The sequence below is a fragment of the Vanellus vanellus genome (genome assembly GCF_965231255.1).
Source record: "Vanellus vanellus genome assembly, chromosome: 3".
NCBI classification, from domain to species: domain Eukaryota; kingdom Metazoa; phylum Chordata; class Aves; order Charadriiformes; family Charadriidae; genus Vanellus; species Vanellus vanellus.
In genome coordinates, this window is record NC_138907.1 from 32,306,012 (window position 1) to 32,326,144 (window position 20,133).

A 20,133-nucleotide genomic window follows, 5' to 3' on the forward strand; every position below is an offset into this window, starting at 1 on the left:
TGTTTTTTTTTTTTTTTTTAACCCTGCATATATTTCTTTGGAGGCTTTTAGCTTTTGTTCTATTAGCTTTTTTGTTCTATTTGAAATCTGTTAGGTATTTCTGACGGGTTGAGAGACTGCTGATTTTTCTTTGTTACTCAGGAGCAGTGACTCAGCTCATTTGTACAGCGTAGGGTGCACCTGCTGGAGTCAGACGTGCGACACTGAAGCAACCATTTCCAGCAAGGCTAAGAAATGAAGCTTCACATTTAAAATACAGCCTGCAAGGTCCTGAACTGTATCAGTGTTCAGCTGAACTGGGCACAGCTCTCTGCTAGGAAAACCTTGTGCTGAAGTAGTAGTCAAGGATGCAAGCTGTGGAACTGGGTTCCGTAAGTAGGCAGCATCTTTGGGTTGATGTGTGTAGTTGGAAAATTTTTAGGAAGAAAATCTGAAGAATTGTTTTATGTTTAATTCTATTTGTACTATGAAAACAAAGACTATTTAGGTTAAACTGAAACACTTAAGCGGCTGCACACATACTTCAACTCAGAGAAGAGTGTCTCTACATATATTGAAGAAGCTGGATTTATTAAAAAATACAGTCAGTCGGGCTTTGCTTCCAGTGTGTATTTACATCATAGTGACCCCTTTCAATGTGACTGGAAACATGCAGAGCGGTTCACTGTTATATTCCGATTTTGATTTTGTCTCAGAGTAATGGTTAAGGAGAGCTATCACGATATTAGTTCAGACGGCTGGCCGGAGGTCTGTGGCAAGCCTGTACTATGTGGGAGGGTAACAACATGACAAAAATTGCCGTCGTCGCCAAAGCCGGTCTGCATGGTCTCAAACCTGACAGGCATTGAGGGCTACAAAGCCTGACCCTGCAATTAGCTTTGTACAGGATGAAGGAGCTTTATAAGGAAATTTAGTGCATCTCCAAAAACACTGTCTGGGGTGAAAAAGCAACCCAGCCCAACCATGAATGCAATTTTGTCTTATTTTTGTAAGTCAGTGTGCCGTGTCGAGCCAAATGGTAAGCATGGGTTTTGTTAGGTTAACTTAATCGTGCCAGCGAAGGGTTGAGTGAAACGGCAGTAACGCTATCTTCAGCACATCTCGCTGTTGAAGTACAGCCGCGGGCCTGTAGGCTGGTTGCTAGCTCTGCGTTAAAGGTCATGCTCCTGTGTGTTCCTGCTGCTGTTACTGCGCTGTGTTCAGCTGGCACTGGTGCTAACATAGACTGCAATTACGTCATGGTTTTGCTTTGCAGACTTAGGCAAATGTGATTCCTGCTGGTAGCAAAATATCCATTTCTTTCTCTAGGATTTTCTCTGGTGAAGCTAGCAGTTTTCAGTCTACTTACCGCAACGCAGGTTGTTTTTCTAGATCGTGTGTTTTTTTCTGAAATGGAGGAGCTTTTGTCTTTCTTCACTTCTGTTGCTTCTTTCACCTTTTAAGCATGCCTTTCCCCATCTTTTTTCAGGCTGGCATGGAAACCTGTTCCTTCATATCTCGCTGAACAAGCTCATCTTATAAAAAGCACTGGCTCTGAACTGTCGTAACTGTATGGTGGGTTGTCTTAGCCAGAACATAGATTGAAACATGCCCCCAGAACCAGTATCACGTAGTGAAATTCAGTGGTGTTTTGCAGATGGACTTCTGTCTTTCACCTCTGCTGAGACATGCAGATAGCACTAAATATCATCAGACTCTGGCCTTTCTTGTTACCCACGTTTACACAGTTAGAAGAGACTCTGATAATTCTTCTCCTTATAAAGACCTGGATCTACCAAGGTTCTTAAGCACACGCTTAGTTTTAAGTAGAGGAATAATTGACTTGTTGACTTCAGCAGGACTACTCATGCTTAAAGATTAAGACCTTTTGTAAGTGCTTTGCTGGAGTAGTGCCAAAGTGGCATAAATTATATTGCCCCAAAATAAAATGATAGAGTGAGGTCTGTTTAACAACATTGTGTAATGCATTTCAAAAAAGAAAAGCTTATTTTACGCCTAACCTGTTGTTTTTATACCAAAGCCAAATTTTGTGTGGTTCTAATTTACTAATATAGTGGTGCTATGATGCAGTTTCAGACTTTTAGCTCCAAGTATCAGTAGCACACAAGATTTCATACATGTGTCTAGTTGAGTAGAAATGTTTTATTAATCCTGTGGGAGGGGTTCTGCTTTACTATTGCATAATTTATACCATAATATGAGTATGCTATCACTTTTTATTACCTTGACACTGGTTTAATTAGAAGGTATTTCACACTATTTTAAATATGCAAACTAGGATTTTGACATATCTTTCCAGAGAGAAGGTGTGTTCTCGGTTGCAGATTGAGGTGACTTGGAGGTTGATGTCGAATGTTACTTTATTGGCCAGAGTCCTGGTATCCTTTCCTCTAAAAGCTGCCTAAACTGCTGGTCCTAGAAGCTTTTCTGAAAAACACAAGAGTTTAGAAGTGTAAGTGAAGCATACAGTTCTGCAGTCTTAGGGGATAGGAAGTATTGGCAGCATATTAAGGACTTCAGCTTTGTCCAGTTAATGCTCTTTTCTTGTCTGGCAGGATCTCAGCTCAGCAATTAGAGACCCTAGGCCTGGTTTCCTTTTCCGTTTCTGTAAATCAAGAGTTATTCCAGTGGTTGTGACAGCATGATAGTTCTCAGCTCTGCCTTTCCGAATGAATTCCCGTTTAATCAGGGCTGGCTGGATTTACCCAGGGGCACATCTGATGAAATTCTGAAGAATCAGGCCCAACAGCTGCGAAAATGTTTTAAAAGTTATGTCAGTTACAGAGGAGCTCAACCTGCTTTCCTTCCTGTCCTCAAACAACTCTGAAGTTGAGAGCTCCGGTATTAAGAGATTGAATGGAAAGGATATGGGGAGGGCGATGGTGAAGAATCTCGTTCTCTGAATGCTTTGCAAACGTCATTCCCATTACCAGCTCTGCAGTTAGAAGACTCGGAGCACAGGGAGCTGAAGTGACTTGCTCAAAACCGGCCAAGAGGCCATGTGAGAGCAAGAAATGGAGCACGGCTTTCCCATGTCCCCAGCCCAAGCTATAGGTTATTGGCCACACTGCCACCACAGGCGAGAGACAGTGGACCGCCATTTCCAGTACACTCCTGAGATTGCACATTGCCACGTAGGTGTCCGCTTATACCCACAAAAGAGATACTGCACCACAGAGTCACCTGAATCTAAGTGCCAGGGCTCAGATCTGCTGGAGAAGCTACACATTGAACTCCTACTGGAATCAGGATTGAAATTAAATAGGAGGTAGACCTCTAAGCTCCTAGCCTTGGGCGCTTGAGACCTGGCCCCAGTATCCAAATGTGCTTGTGCAGTGTCCAGTGCAATGGGGAGTACTCTGCGTAGTTGGAGCCTGTCAGAGAAAAATCAGTTGACAAAATAGCACGGGGGGGACACTTGCAAATTAAACTTGAGTTTAACATCATCTGAAGTGTTGCAAGAAAAAGTCTAATGCACTGTCCTTACAGAGGGGAAATTGAGCATAAAAAATTGATGTAAACATTCTGCATAGCAAAACTGGAAACTTTTGTTTTCCAGATTTTGCTGTAAAACTTACAGTTGTGAAAATTATTTTTGTCTTTATTCGGGTGAGATATGGACTGAAATGCAGATGATTTGTGATGGCACAAAATCATTTTATTGCCAGTTCCTCAGCAGGGTGAGAAGAAGATTAAAACTTTAGGGTCTATCACCCAAAAGATCCTATGTAACGCAGGGTGAGAGAAGGCAGCTATACTGACAATTAGCTTGATTCCTGCGTTCTTAACAAAAAGTGAAATACCACAAGTCTGGGATTCAAAATGAATTGTCTAACTAAAAGGAAAGGAGACAATAATTCTGATCACCCTTTTTTGTGCCTTCTTTTCTTTGGTATCGCTAGATATGGCTTGATTTTGAAAAAAAATGTGAAGACAAGGAAGACTTTCGCTCCTTTTGTTGTTGTTTTTTCTTTTGCCAGCAAATCAGAGTGCTTTTTCTTTCAGCAGACTATTATTCAGTCGTTGTTTTTCCTTCAAGTGACAATCTGCCTGGGTTTAGTGGATAAAGCGGTTGTGTTACAAGACCTCCTTCCAATGGAAGTGGCAGTTTCTGGGTGGGCCACATCAATATTGACTCGTATTTGCCCTCTGCAACACAGGTGAATCTGATGGAACTGAATGCTGAAATAGATGCATGAGGTTGCTAGACTGGCTGCAGACATGTTTGTCTTGGGAAGTGACGTTTGGGTCCATACAGAGATACGCAACGTAGTCCGTTGGCAGGACCATCACCTGACTGACAGGAAGCCCTTCTGCCGTTAGGCTCATGCCACAGCGTACAGGAGGAAGCAGTCCAAGAAAAACCACCCAGAGCTGAGCCCTGCCAGTGGCTGCTCATTTGTTTTTGCTATGCAGTCTCTGACGGGTTGGGCTGCAATATTCGCTTTTCTCATCACCACTTCTGTTTCCCTCCTACTCCATGTGCAGGAGCCTTCTAGCTGCCTTGTGTCATGAGGATAAGCCTAGCAAATTGTCTTCATTGTGTAAATTTTGAAATAGCCTCGAATCTACCTCTCTGAAAGCTGTTCTCGCCCTGTGTTGTGCTGTTGCAGTTGTAGTTAGCATGCAGCAACGTTAGCTGAATTGCTGTTGTCACACAAGACTGAGGCTCTACGCAGGATGTTCTTCTAAAGGAGATGTCAGCTCTGAGTCTGCTAGTTTTCCTGGGCTGGGAAGATGAAGTCAACAGTTCTCTAGACATGCTGCCAGGCTGCTTGTTTTTATTTTTTGTTCATATTGGGGGGTAAGTGGGCAGGGAGCCATAAAAAAAGGACTGTGTGTCTGTAAAAGTATATGATCAATTTATTTTTGTAGGGAAAGTGATAGATAACATGGCAGAGCATGAAGTTATAAAAGGAGGTTGCAGTCAGCGCTGCTGGCATTAATTTAACTAGAGAATGTGCCCTTAAATGTCAGGAGACTGCAAGAAGCACTGAGTTATTTGAGAAGACAGCAACTTTGATGTTGATTTTTTCAACAAAAACGCAGGAGATTAAAAGCGGCTTTCCAATTTTGCCAACTTTCTTATTGATAACATGAGCAGGGCTTTAGTGGGTGCTCTAGGAAGGTTAATGAAACCATAATGGATATGGTGAAAGAGTATACATAAACTAATTGGCTTGTATAGGTGACTCACCACTGAAGCTAAACTCAGCAACTGATAAACTGAGCAGCTAATTTGCTGTGAAGATACTACAGTACCAGATACAACATCCTCTCGTACTGGCAGATAAAACAAGACCAGACAATCTGGGCTATAAAAAGAACACGGGCTGCAATCGTATTTCTGCCATATCAAAATGTAAGAATGGCCATTCTTGATCAAACTAAGGGCTTGTCTATCTTCAGCAGGGCATCTGGTGAGTGCACAGGGAAAAGCATGTAGAAACATGGCAGTAGGATGATCCTCCCCTCTTCTGTCAGCTGCATGGTTCAGAGGCTTTCAGAGCCAGAGGTTGCATTAGGTTGTGTTTAATGCCCCTGATGGGCCTGTCATCCGTGAATTTATCTAATCCCTTTTTGAACCTATTTATGTGTCTGTTCCAGAACATCCTGTAGAAATGGGTTTTGCACTTTACTTTTGTGCTGTATGAAAAAGCACTTCATTTGCTCATTTTAAATCTACTGCTTGATTGCTTTATTGGATATTCCTTACTTCTTTCATTTGAAACAACACAGGCTGCTTTGATTTCCTGATCTTCTTCATGCTATTCATGATTTTATAAATCTGTCATCTCCTCTCAGCCTCTTTTCCAGGCTGAGAAGTCTATTTACTATCTCCATATATCAAAAGCGTTCCAAAACTTTGATCATTCTTCTTACCTCCTCCATCCGCTTTCCAGGTCTGTTAGATCAGTCTATATCCATCTGTATCCTCCTTTTCCCTATGTTACCTTAAAGCAGAAGAAACCAATTCAAGAGATCAGTGATCAAAGCGTTGGGGGTTTGAAACCATGCCTCCCAGTTCCTCTGAAAGCATCCTCGGGCCATCCCCATCCAGGTTGTGGCACTCCCCTGCTTTTCGTTGGAGCTGATGCGGAATATTTATCTGGGTTTCAAAGAGGTAGGAGGGTGAGCTGGACTCTGCTGTCCAGTGGCACTTGCGCACTGCTCCAACACCCCATCAGTCAGACGTTGGATAAAGTGCATTTGCTGTCCTTGGAGCTGTGACTAGGATTCTGTTTTTCTCTCCAGGCAAATGTCTGTAAACACACAAACAAATGGGCACATGCATCCTGTCATTTAATGAAAAAACCAAAGTACAAATATTAGTCGCAGAAGTTCAGTATCTTCGTACTAATACACACAATCGTCTCTGCGAACTGGGACATATTGCTGCTGGTTTTGGTGTTGTGTTTTGTTTCCTTTTGTATTCAAAATCCAAAATAACCCAGCGGCTCCGTGTGTAGGTTGGCAAATCTGGGTCAATAACGAAAGACTTTGGGGAATGATGGCCCTGATCTGGTAAAGCTTGAAGATCTGTGAGCAGCTGCTGACAAGCTCTGAAAAACTGGAGGGCTTATAAGCAGCCAGTGAATGGCAAAACATATAGATAAATGACTACATAATACTCATTATTCCTAATTTAGTCTCTCAACCTTGAAATGAGTGGAATGCGTTGTTTGTTACAGTACTAGCATTATTTATTGCTTGTCAGATGATAGGGCATAGAGATCCCATTGTGATGCTATACAATGTGTAGTTAAAGGGCTACATTTGATACTAAAACCTCCCGTTTTCAAGCAGCTTTAAAAAGTCCCAATAACTGACTGACTAATAAATCTTTATGTACTCCTATAGCATCCATAAAGTAGTCAGTAGGTTTTTACTAAACATAGCAAGTTAACTTCTTCCACAGATGTGCTCGTAAGCATTTATAGTATACCTCATGCACGTATGAAACCCTCTGATAATAAGTATTAACTATTAAACCTCAGTAATTAGATTGTCAATGATAGGAAAGAACTGCCTCTTCATGGGTAGTATTAAAGAACTTAAAGGCTGAGCGTTTAGCCAGGTAGGATTAGAAGACTTTCAGGAGGGCTGGGTAGATGTATTTGGCCAGGCCTTGAGACGTGGTGAGTAGCGGCAGCTGAAATCAGTCTTTATGAAGAAAAATGTTGAATACCTCCTGAAATCAACCGAAGTAGCTTGCTTTCTGCTGAAAATTGTCACAGGCCTTCCAGTATTCCAGTCCCTAATTTTTTTACAATGCATGGCATATTATACTGATATTTATGTCATTTATACTACTGAAATTTTGATACTTGGGAAACCTAATTTTGTATTTTCAGAGCTTCATACCACAGCAAAGTCAGCCATACACAGATTTTAATTTGCCAGAGTTACTGTTACTGTGATAGATATTGTTGGTTTCCCTGTGGCAGTAACCTGACGTTACATCAGGGAATAAAAGCCTTTGTATACTGTCCACTTAAACGATAAAAGAAAACCTGTTCCGAGATGGAGCTTAGAGTCCAGTATCAAGAGTAAGCACTGGTTATTTTCCATTGTTACCATCCCTGAAATTACACACATTACAAGAATGATTTGTGGATTTTTTGCTCTTTTTCTATGCTTATGTAGTAGCAATTTATATGTTTGCTTTAGCCCAAACCACTCTGTTTTCATTTTCAGAGGCTAACAGAATTACCAATGACTGTATTGATAATGTTGGGGCTATTTTTATATGCTGAATCTCTTTGAGTCTGCTCTGCTTAATATTATAAGCATCATACAAAAGTACAGTAAAATGATATTAAGAAAATATAATAAGGCAAGATCTGTGCATACGTGGTTTTTATTTATGCCCCTGAGAGTTGTGTGCAGACGCTGATATGACACAATACCCATTAGGTTTATTTGTAGCAAGAGTGCTATCTCGGTAATAAAATTATAAGCTTGAAATAAGTGATATTGGCACCTACTTCACTTCAGTGTTTTCCCTATGTTTTTATTTGTGTTTGCTGTTACAAAATTTACTAGAAGCTGAGAAAAACAAACAGCATATAGCACATACAGCCTAACATACTAATTTTATTTTCACCTTTTAATTATCATATTTAATTGCATTGTTTACTACTGTTGTCAGTATGATTGGATTCCTTTTGCCACTTATGTTCTTCCCATTTGCCTTTTGGTTTGGTTCAATATGTTATTGCACGATACCACGAATAGCAGCGTTCCAAAGGTGAATTACCACAACAGCTCATGGTATGTCTGAGATCTGGTAATTTTGCACTGCAGAGAGTTGCTAAAGTTGCATGACTTTTTTTTTTTTTTTTTTTTTTAACCTTTGTGTGCCTGTGCTTTACGACTGGTGATAATATTCTGCTGAGACTTCATTATGTTTTTGTGAGAGATTTGCTTTTTCCCATGTTTCACTAGTTGTTCTCTCTCCTGAGAGAGCCCATCGCATCTTCATCCAAAGAAGTTGATGTATACTCACTGTAAACAGTGAGCATCAGAGTGACAGAGAGAAGAACTTAAAGCATTTGTTTTTTTAAGGTTTAACTGCAGTGTTTGAATGTACTATGTAATTATTTTAATCGCCTACAGATAACTAAGCCATCTATATCCCTACTAATGTGAAAGAGAGGAAGAATCCTTAATGTATCCCTCCTATATAGTAGTTTGACTGTTAACATATTCTTTATTCCTATAGTATTCTATGTCATTAATATTAAAACGGTATCCTACAGCGCTCAAAAGCATGGAGTTATTCAGGCATGTAGTACAACTATTTTCTTCTCTAGGCCTTAGGCTTCTTGACCACCAGTCTTCTGCTGCAAGGAGGGTCATAGGGGGCTTTAGAAGGTCCTTCGTTTCGAATGTTTGTGGTGGTTTAAAAAATACTCTGTATGCTTAAGATAGCATAGATTGTTCAATGTGGTAGTTTCCTGGGCTAGTAGAATATTTTTAACAGATGAATTGCCAGAAGGAAGGTGATGAGGCAGTCTCACCCATCTGTACAGCGCAATCCAAAGCAGCTCACTCATGAGCCTGTGCATCAAACCCGTACCTTCTGTTTGTGCCTTAGCATTGCTTTCCAGATGTTATCCTTGTCTTGCTGAAAAGGCTTTAAAGACTACAGAATTTACTGTGCACACGAGGCAGTTGCTGCAAAGATTATTTGCTTTGATAGTTATGTCTCTGCATTTACTGATAAATGTCCATTTGACTAGTTTCAGCTACCAACGAATCCTTGGATTTTCTGATACCTTTTCTTTTAGATCAAGGACTCACAATTAGATGCTTCTCCATGTAGGTGCTTGCAGGTTGGGGCAAAATAATTTCTTTGCTCCTTCTTAGTTAAACCAAACAAACTGAGCTTCTTAAGCCTCTGATGAGGCTTTTTCTGAACCTCATCCCTCATCCCACTTTTAGTCGTCTTTTGGAGTTAAAGTCAAGAACTAGAAAGAGGATTGTAGTACATGTCTTGCTGATGCTGTGAACAGGAATAACCACATCTACCAGCTCCTACTTGATTGTGCTTCAGTATACGGATGATAAGGATTGCTTGACCTCTTGACTGCGGTGTTGTTCAGGAACTTCATGTTCATGAAGCCATCTCTTATAATACCGTTACACTCCAGGATATAATCTCCCATCTTTCTAGTGCGATAGACATTCCTTGTTCCAAAGTGATTGATTCTGTGTTCTGTTGTATTAAAACAAGCTTTGTTCTTATGAGCCCAGTTAACTAAGGGGTACAGAGCAGCATACATCACTGGTAAGTTTCCATTGTTAACCACTATTTCAAATTCAGTCTCATTTTTCTTTTCTTAAGCATGCATCCACTGTCATATTCTTTGTCCCAGCAAAAATTTTGATCAGTCCTTGTACCTAGCCTGAATCATGAGTGAAGGGTGCTTCCTTTCAGTTAGGGGGTCAGCATCTCCAAGAGCAGGGGATGTTTTTATTAGCACTTGTTTTGCTCAGATGAGTAACAAGAAAATCAAAGGTAAACAGGTAGGGATATAAAATAGTAAAGGACAAAGACAAATTCCCTTGATTGTGGATCTTGATCTTCCTTTCCTAGCCTAAGTTTGTACCTGGGGAATTTCATTGAATGCTTGTCTGGTGAGGTCAAACAGTAGCAGTGGCTGTGAGCAGACTTCCCTATAGCAGTCGGGACAGTTGGTCTCCATTTTGGTGACCACCCCCCCCACACCTCTGTCCCACAAAAAAACCCACCACAAAACCCCGATATTTGTTAGTGCAGAGTGGGACTGACATTTTAGCACGTTATTGTAGGTACACACCGCAGAGTCTTGGATGCAGATCTCTAATTATTGGAAGTGAACGATCTCTTATTCAGCTGCAAAGTCCTCTCTAACATCACCTATGCAATTGCTGTTGTCTCTTTCTGAGGTTCTTTGGGTTCCCCAGGAGCCTGCAGGTCACATTCACAAAACTGGTTTTAAGTTTTTTAGCATTCAGCTGCTGATGTATGTATGCATGTATGTACGTATATGTGCCTCCAGTGTATTAATTGCTAGACATATCAAGCTAATTCAAAACGTGTAGAACTTGGACTTTATGAAAACATTTAAAGCAGAGAAGTAAATTTACATTAGTTAATAATAATAAATTCAATCACCATGGCAATTAAAAAAAAAAATAAAATGGGTGTTGTGAAGGATGGTGTTTAAAAGCCACGCTAACAGCAAGTGGTAGATTGTGTCATTGCCGAATCTGTCTTCTAACCTCTGCTTGACCTAATTCTGCTGAATTCCAGTGGTCTGTGCAAGTACGTATTCTCTAGGTATAAGAATAGTAGCAGCAGTTAACTACCTAGAACAAGAATGTACAAGGACTATCAGCTGTCTTGCCGAGGGGCATGAGATGATCGCCAGCTGGGGTTAAGAAAAAGCATTTCCTTCCTGTGAGGCATTGCATAATTGTCTGTGTATATTAAGTGTGTTGGGTCTTTTGTCTGAAATTTATTATATAAGCCAGTGCTATAGGAAGATGCCAGCCTGAGCAAACAGTCTGGCATATGTATTATGGCAATTCCCTTTTATTCTCTTTTCAATGTTGTCCAAAATAAAAGGAGATTCACTGCGTGTTTCACCTTGTTAGCTTCGCAATGTATTGCTTTTAACACTGTCCTGCCAGCTTTGTGACGCAAATTTCACTGCAGCTGAGGAATATTGTTAATCCTCTCATCTCCTTGTGGGGAATCAAAGTTGAGCCAAATGAAATGTTTTGTGCTATGGTGTTTTCTTTTATTGCTGCACATACAAAGCAAGTAAAAATGCTGGCTGCCAGGATCTTGCTGGAGTGATACTGATTCTCCACATTTATGAGATGCCAATAAAACAGAAGTTATTCTTTTTCATCTTGCAGCTTACTCTTCACCAAAGTAAAACTGGAATGGATACATAAAGGACCCGAAGAGGCTCTGGTGACATGCAGACATATGTTGCAGATGTGGCAGATGGTATATAATGTTTTACAGCACAGGTAGGCTTTCTCCACTGTTTAACAAGTTCAGATTTCATGATGGAAATGAAGTTATCTTCTTTAATTGTCTATATACTTAAGTTATTTTGCAAAGTGGTAATAAACAGCACTTTTAAAAATAAACATAAGTAATTTTTCTAGCTGTGAATAAAAAAAAAAAAGAGCAAGATTTTAATAGCCATGATTTAAAAAGAAAACAAACACACACCCCAAAATAAAACAAAATCTCAAGATTTTAAGATTGAAGAAGCAATTTGAACCAAGAGTTTCTAATCTGAATGTCTAAGCATCTCAATCCATATTCAGATGTCCGGAATGGAGGGCAGATTTTTTTTCAATAGTGTGAGTATCGATCAGCTATTGTTCATAGTCTGCAGTAGTTGGCACCACCCAGGAATGTGGGGGGGTGACACGGTCCTGAATGGAGTAAGCCAAGGAAAGGCACACAGCCAAGACTCTGTCATATGCTGTGGTTGCACGCCAGTCGCATAGCCTGGTGCTAACTGGGCAAGTAAGGAGTGAAGGATGTAGCATCTTTCTCCCTTCCCTTGTCCTAATAAATCTGCATTTAAACTGCGCTAGGTTCCCTGTTTGTTCCCTCCCTCTCATCTGCTTCCCCTCTGAAAGGAAAAGTTTAGAAAGTGTGAAAGTTACCAGGTTGGGTTTTCTTCCTTCCCACACCCTTTGGATATTGTCCCAGTCATGCTACTGCTGTACAACTGTCTTGAGAATGTTATCCCAAACTGTACTTATCTTTCACCTGTAATATCCGTAGAGGTTGTGTTTGATGGGAAGGACAGCATGCTTGATGGCAACAGTCAAGACAGCAGACTGATGAAGCTTGTATTGTTCCTCAGTTTCTATATGCATTTACATAAGCTTTATAAGAAGTATATGTACACAATGATGCATGTGTATATACAAGTTGTCCTTGAGGGATTATTAGTAATTCCTTGTTGGTTTAGCTAATGAGCAGCAGACCGAACACAAAACTCAAGATATTTACATAGCAGCAGAGAAATGGTCTGTTACAAGCTGGAATCATCGATTTCCTTAGGCCTTAGTCTCTAGCTAAGGATTCAATCATGTACCTCTCACATGAGTAATCTTTATATCCATGAGTAGTCGTCATGAAGCTGATCAAATCCACGCTGAATAATTAGGACTGAGTAAGATTTACTCTTGCAAGGGGGGGCTGCAAGCCTGAGACTGAAGAGAGTACATTGGAAACCAGACAAATAAATTTGGACTGCATTCGAATCCCAAGCTGTGCTTTGGCTGTTATACTTAAAAACCTGAGATGCGATAGCTTTAGAGGCTTTTGATAAGCTTTAGCCATAGAAGCCTAAACAAACCAAATTGCTTTGCGTTTGCTCTTAGGAACTCTAATGTGTATTTCGCTGCTATTCCCAGTGGGACTTTTTGGCTTTCTCAAAAAATAATTCATAAAGCATTTTGTATTGGGAAGTACTGCTTGAAAGGTAACAAGAATGAACTTGGCACCTGCAGTTTTAGACTGGATTCAGTGACCCAGGAAGCCCCTTGCATTAATCAAATTGGCAGCAGTATCAGCTAACAAATATGTAAAATATTCTGGGTTGGGCTTGCAAAGGAACTTAAGGGGAATTCTTATCAGTGAGACTTGGACACAGATATTTTTTTAGGGCTTCTTGGAAAAGACAAACCTGTATTTACCTGAGGTTGAGAGCTGTTGCACCCAACACTGTTTACTAGTTCAATCAGTAGCTAATCGCCCACACAATTAAATTGCACTTTAGTTACATTTGGTTGCATTTGTCTGGCCTAAGTTTCCCGGCTTTGCAATCTTACTGTGACTCTGCTAGACTAAAGAGCCTTTCAGGGCCCAGTGTTTTCTCCCCAGGCAGCTATTCGTATGCCGTGTTTAAGTCCCCTCTTGTCTTCTCTCTGATAAACTGGTGCCTCTGCAGTCTCTCACAGCGTTTCCTTCAGCAATTTTTGTCACCGTTTTATCTGCTGTCTCAACTGCCTTTTAAAAACACGGGCAGTGGACTGGCAACATGTCCCACTGTCAGCCTTTCCCGTGCCGTATGCGGAAGGTAAATCATCTGGCTTCTGTCCCTTCCGTGGTGCATGGAAAAGCTTTCTTGGCTGAAGGCCTTGTGCTGCAGCTTTGAAGGAGCAGCTCATTTTCAGCCCTTCTCCAGCATAACAAATAAAGCTGTTGGGAGTGGCTGTTTTGTATAATGCAGTCCACTGGGCTTCCAGGCTGGGATTTCAGTCTGTTTTCCCAGTTAGAAGGCAGCGCTGTTGACTGTACTGAGGTGCATCTTGTTAACTGAGGCCACCTCCTCAAGCCTTCTCGGAATGCTGCTCCCCTGTGGTCAGCTTTTACTGTGGCCAAACTTACGCCATCAACCGATCTCCTCACCTGTCCTTTGTGTGGGAGTGTAGCGTGTAAGCCAGTGTTCAGCCATGTGCCTGAACAGTGACTTCACGATGATGGCTGATGCATCAAAGCAGTGCTCGTCTCACAGGAGTAATATTTGGAAGAGCAGCTGCTATGTCCCTGCATACACAACACACCAGCAACACAGAAATGCCCCTGCAGTTCCACCAGCAGCCCCCAGCCAGGGCATTTTTGCTTGGGCTAGCCCTGGCTAGGCAAGGCTGAGGGCGCAGGACAGAGAATTTAATTTTTCCCTTGTATCTGTCACCACATAATAGTCTGAAATGGGGTATCAGTGCGGAAACCATTATGGAAGACAGGGAGGCCCAGTCGAGGCCAGAGATTTGCGCAGTCAAATTCCCAAGAATTCAGGGTCCATTAACAGAAACTGTAACGTTTGATCCCAAAGCCCAAGTAACAGGTTAATTAGCTCTTGCAAATAAGATTACCACTATGATGAATGACAGTAAGTGGCTTTCAGTCCTAGATTGTTAGCTGGGAAGGACAAGACTTGGTTTATATTTTGCTGTTGTTTTCTGTGATAACAGAATAATCGTGTTTAAAACCAAATAGCAGTCCCAAGCTAATTCTTCTGCTAGATTAATGCAAATTCAAGGGAACCCTGTGCAATCCCTACCGAAGGACTGATCAGACTGGAAGATGGGGCATCCACAGCAATCGTGACTCTCTGACAGCATGTTTCCTGGAAGGAATGTTGTCCAAAGGCTAATCTGCAGGCTTGGAAGCATGCCAGAAAAAGTAGCCAGGGCAGTCACTTTTCCTTTTGATATTTTGTCCCTTAATGGATGATGAGAGGAGATATCATCACCATCTGATCCTAGGGGGGATGGCAGACTATGTGGTGACAGGAAGGCTCAGGAGATCAACGTTAAGTGATTTTCATTAGGCACATGATTTTTATTTTTTTTTTAGTTTCCCTTTGGAAGACCTCTGCTGTGAGTACAGAAGTCTAGTAGAAGAGCAGACCAGATAGTCTTCCTTTCATAAAGCAGTAGCTTTTATCTTCCTCCTCTCTTTGAACAGAACAAAGGTAGAAGAAGAGAAAATAATCCCTTTGAAATGAAGAAATTAGCATCTAGGTGGAAGGTGGTAATTGGTCTGTTTCAGAAGGATCAGCACAGCAGACCTGTCAACAAATCCTTCTGCAGACAAGCCCAAGGGATGGTGGTTCTTCCTGGGCGTGGGGCTGCTGGTTGGCCTCCTCTGTCTGGCTTGTAGTTGCCAACATGTTCCTTGTCCAGTGGTTTGCAAAAACCCCAAGAGCCAGATGGACTAATAGTGGCACGTGCCCTGAAGCCCATGTTGGGCACTGTGTCTGACCTTCCTGTCCATTGGAAGGGTGAGGGTGTTAAAACAATACATTCAAGAAGCTGATTGCCTGCAACTGGAAGACTTGCGTTTTCAGTCCCAGTGGCAGCTAGATGAGACACTTGCCTGCTTCAAGGAGGACATTGTCTCTCCGCTAAAAGGTGGCCAGGTAACACGATTTTGTTTCTTTTCAGTGGCTCTGAGAAAGGAAGTAGTGTGACCGAAACGCCAGTGATCAAAAAGCATAACGGACTGCATCTCACACTTCCGGATGCTCATGATACCGATTCTGGTGAGGAAACAAGATTTGTGCTTTCCCATCCTAAATGAATGCTTTTGTGGTAAAGGAATGTTTCATTTTCTTCAGCAAGGGGGAGGCTGTGCATGCACATGCATGTTGCTGGGCTGGTGGTCAGGAGGTCCTGATCTGTCTCCAGGACCATCTCTGATGCAGAATGTGTCACTGTGGTTTGTCTGTACCTTGGCTTCCCCATGCATAAAACAAAGATACGAGTTCCTGCTTTCTTTTACAAAGGTCTCTGAGACGAGCATGAAAAGTATTAGATGGGAATTCACTATACTTCTGCAAGAACTGTATGATTCGGTGGATTTTTTTCCTCCTTCTTCTTTCCCCTCCCCGCCCCGAATTTAATCCTTTTTAGATGTCCTGATAAGTCAGCTATTATTGTGGTTTTGGAAAGCTGAGTGAAAGTGTCAGCTCCTATTAGAAGGTGATTTGGTTTGGGATTTGTACATAAAACTTGTGATGCTTTATTATATGGTAAATACACATTCACAGTAACAGATATAGTCAGATGGAAATAACTGAGACATCAAAGCTAATCTTGGCAGGAAGGGGAAAGAAGGCTTTCAGAGAGTGCTCCTGACTTGTGATTTTATCATAAGTCTCGTGATACTTGGTGCTTCCTTTAAAACCCTAACTCTCAAAATCAGATGATTATGTGAGAAACTTGCCTTTTAATTAGGGTTTGGGTTTTTTTAGGGAAGCAATTTTCTACTCTTGCGGATATAGAAAAACACTGGCAAAAAAAAAAAAGAACCTCACAAATTCAGGAACTGGACAAGAATGTAAAAGCTTATTTTTAAAATAACTAACTCTAACAAGTCTCATGCTTTGGGGCTAGGGAATTAGGGTTTGTCTGAGTCTTAATCTTGAACATTTGGAATTGGTGAAACTGAAGTCGTGCTCAGGACATAAGGCTGACATGGAAGACAAGTTATGTGTTTAGTACATGACATTAAATTATGTGTGTTTAACCCCCCATTTACACCCGCCAATGATTAAAAAGCATTGCAAGGTTAGGTCTTGAGCATACAAACATTCAAATACCAAAACATTATTTAGTGTGTCTGCTCTTTTGTCTGTAGTGTTAAACCCTTAGGGTCTATATTGATGACATTGTAATCTTACTGATTCTATACACACTTATTTATGTCACTTTTAATCTTTTTATTCAATTTTAATTTTATTACCCTTTGCTGAGATAAGTTTCTGAATTTTGTATAGGTCCTTTTTCCTCATTGTTTACATGAGTGTTCTATAGTCTTTTGCTTAATTAAAAAGAACAGGCCAAATTCAGCACAGATAGATGAAGAGGATATACTAATGTTCTGTTTGGCATATTAAAAATTATCTGGAAAAGGGAGTGGATATGACATGAAAGTTTCCTGGTGATACAAAATTACTTAGGATAGTCATGACTTTGATAATTGTGAAGATTTGTGAAATATCCTTTATCATCCCTGATGCTTGGCAGCAAAATGGACTTTCAGTTTCAGTGAATATAGGAAAATGGCTTGGAAAACGCTGTAGATAGTTTGCAGAATCCATCAGCCACAAGGCATTACTGGGAAAGCAATAAAAACCAAAAAAATATTATTTGCCACAGTACTTCTGCTGTCCATCCAATTCCCATTCTGCTGCTGAAACAGGGAGTGGCTTATGGTGCCTAGACTGCGGGGCTGAGCGTAGGTGGATCCCTGCCCCTTCAGTTCTAGCTGGTGCTTAATGGTATGTAAAAGACATTCTGGGTGTGGATCCCATGCTCTTCTGGAAATCCCTTGCTTTGCTTTGTAATTGTCTGGAGAAAGGAGCGTGGCCAGGTTTGGGCTACACCCACTTCATAGCACGGTTTGAGATTTTGAGACCAAATTGTCACCGGCAGAGCCTGTAATGTTGTGATGTGCTGGGGTGCCATCTTCCCAAGACCTCACTCCTGCCTCTTGCGCTCTCCTCTGCTGCAGACCTGCAGCACCTCCTCCAGAGGCACAGCAAAGCTCAGGCACGCTTGGTCTCTGTTTAGTGCCCTCCTCAAAAAGCACCCGGGTTGGGTGCCTGCTCCAGCCTGCTCTTAACCCAGTTCTAGCAGGCAGCGTGCAATGGAGCAGCTGTAGTTAGCAGAAAGTGCTGTGTGCCACAGTACTGCCTGCCAGAAAGAGCAAATTCATGTAAAGTACAAGCTTTAAACCAGCTTTTCACGCACATAAAGTGATTTGCACTGAACACAGCTTGGTTTTAGCCAAGAAATGTATTCCTCCTCCACTTTGAGAATATAGGTTTCCATGCTAACATCCATGCACCCACGATGGATGTTAAGGATAGGGCTCGTACAAAAATTACACCATCCGCCTTAGCGCAGGACTGGCGCTGGCTGTTTGCAGCGAGGGTCTGTGGCTTGCTGCTCTGCAGGCTCTAGGTGCTGCTGTTCTCCATCTGCAGAAGGGAGGCAGCTGGGGCTGTTGTCCCGGTTGGGACCCCCTTTGAAGACAGTAGGAGGTGAGATTGGAGAGTACAGCTCTAGCCCCTCTCGCCTTTGTGCCTCCCCAGAGCTACAGCCGTGGCTGACTGCTTTGAAGGAGGGAGGAGGTCTGATTTTTTTTTTTTTTTTTTTTTTTTTTTTTCATCATTCTGGAACAGGCTCTGGTTTCCATCGCGAAATCCCCTGGGAGTGTGCGGCAGTATCGCTGCAATGCACAGGCGCTCTGTGATCTCTGGGCTCGTCTTCTGGGGGGATTACTGCGGCCGGGTTTGACACTGGCCTCTCCCTCAGTTCGACCACAATGAGATTATTTGCTGTGCCAGAATTTTAGGTTTGCTGCCAGGAAGATTAATTCCTCTTTATTTTCTTCATCTTCTCCTAACTGGAGCAGTGTTCCTAACTAAATTCACTGATATCAGTCAGCTGCCTTGCTCTTTCATTCTTTTTCTGATTTAGTCTTATCTTATACTGCTCTTGCCTGAAGTGATTTAGGCTAGGGAATTCTGTGTTTCTTATAAGCCTTGTAAATCTACTGAGATACATTTCTATTTTGATAGCAGTTTTTTCGTAGGTGCAAAATATTAAACTTGGTCTTATAACAACCCTAGAACAGTGCTTTGAAGTTATTTAGATATATTTTGTATTGCTTATACGCAGAGCTCATCACGACAAAATCAATTTTGTTATTTTTATTATTTCTTTCCAAAATGTGTGGAAGACTTTATTGTAAAATGTGAAGTTTATATTCTGTCTAGTGGAGCTGTTAAAAAGAGAAAGAGACGGCACTAAAATAACAAATTGATGTGATATCTTCTTATGCCAACATTTGCATGTATTTTGAGGCATGACATTAAAGTTCTGTGAGACAGGTTTTGTGGGTTTTTTTAGCATATAAAGATGTACATTTCTTTAGGAAGAGACATTTCATAATGAGACATTTTGAGACTTCTTTTTAATGTTGCTTGAAGTTTTTCTGGCTCTCCCTGCCACCCTGAGGTCAGAGTGATACCGGTGTGATACATGCCTACCTCCTCTCTCGGGGGACTGCGTGTGTTAGAGGTATGCTCTTTGCCGGCTCCAGTAGCCTTCAGTCCACCCCCAGGGTCACCATATTGCTTGCCTGAGGTTCAGAGCTGTGGCTGAGCCCTTTTCAGTCCAGAAGGGCCAGGCTGGCAAAGACCTTCTCTTACAGAATTTATTTGGGCAGACAAGCTTTTAGCAGCATTCCTGCGAGTGGTCTGGCAGAAATGGGTAAGAGCAGCAGTAGCAAACGTGCAGGTATGGGCTGGAATGGAGAGAGCCTTTTCACCTGGTGTGTGTGTGTGTGTCTAGAACACAGAGCATATCTTGTATGAGGCTGGGCAGGGATGGGAAGGGATCAGATGGTCTCTGCCTAGTGTGGTTTGCTTCCTTGTGTAGGCTGAAAAAGGAAAAGAGAATAAATATCAAAGGACTGGAATGCCAAAGGCTGTTAAATGCAAAGAGCCTCTACTGTAAATTACTTAGTAACTTGGGTTCCCTTTTTATGGCTGTGCAGATTGAAGCCCACAGCACTGGGCAACATCAGTCTCATAGCAGGCTTTCCCCTCTTGGCAACTACCCGGCTAATGAAGAGAAGGAGAAGAGGAGCAGCTAACTCGTGTTTCTTCAAGTGCAACTCAGTGATATTCCCGCAAAGCCTGCTTTGTGAGGGAAGGATGCTTCAGCAGATCCTGAGTGGCTGTTCAGCCTCACAGCAGCGTGTGAACCTCTCCAAAATTCACAAAGGTGCCTTACAATGGCATAGTCTCCTTGGATTGACTTGCAAGGAAAAGAGGATTTCCCTGAGCTCTGTGAGGTTGCGAATAAAACACCAGCCCATCTGTCCACCGAATGCAATCGGACCACCATTACATACAAGTGCTTGCAAGAAACAGCTCCAGAAAGCCTCTCTGAAGGAGGGCAGCCTCAGCAGTAATACTGAAAGTTGCTTTCAAAGCATACTAATATGATCAGGAGTGCTAATATAAGAATCTGGTTAGGCTGACTGCAAAATCCCCAAAGCCCATGTAATTTTTTCCAGGTTTA

At 41.7% G+C, this 20,133-nt stretch overlaps 1 protein-coding gene across 2 annotated transcripts in view; it reads left to right on the forward strand.

Moving 5' to 3' along the window:
• TTC7A (tetratricopeptide repeat domain 7A) overlaps positions 1-20,133 on the forward strand; it is a gene marked incomplete at its 5' end in the record, with an annotated part of 176,490 nt that overhangs the window by 107,863 nt on the left and 48,494 nt on the right. For both annotated transcript variants that reach the window (XM_082480621.1, XM_082480622.1), the window contains 2 exons: positions 11,413-11,529; positions 15,481-15,578. In XM_082480621.1, the coding sequence (XP_082336747.1) occupies positions 11,413-11,529; positions 15,481-15,578 (215 nt within the window). The remainder of the gene's footprint in view (positions 1-11,412; positions 11,530-15,480; positions 15,579-20,133) is intronic.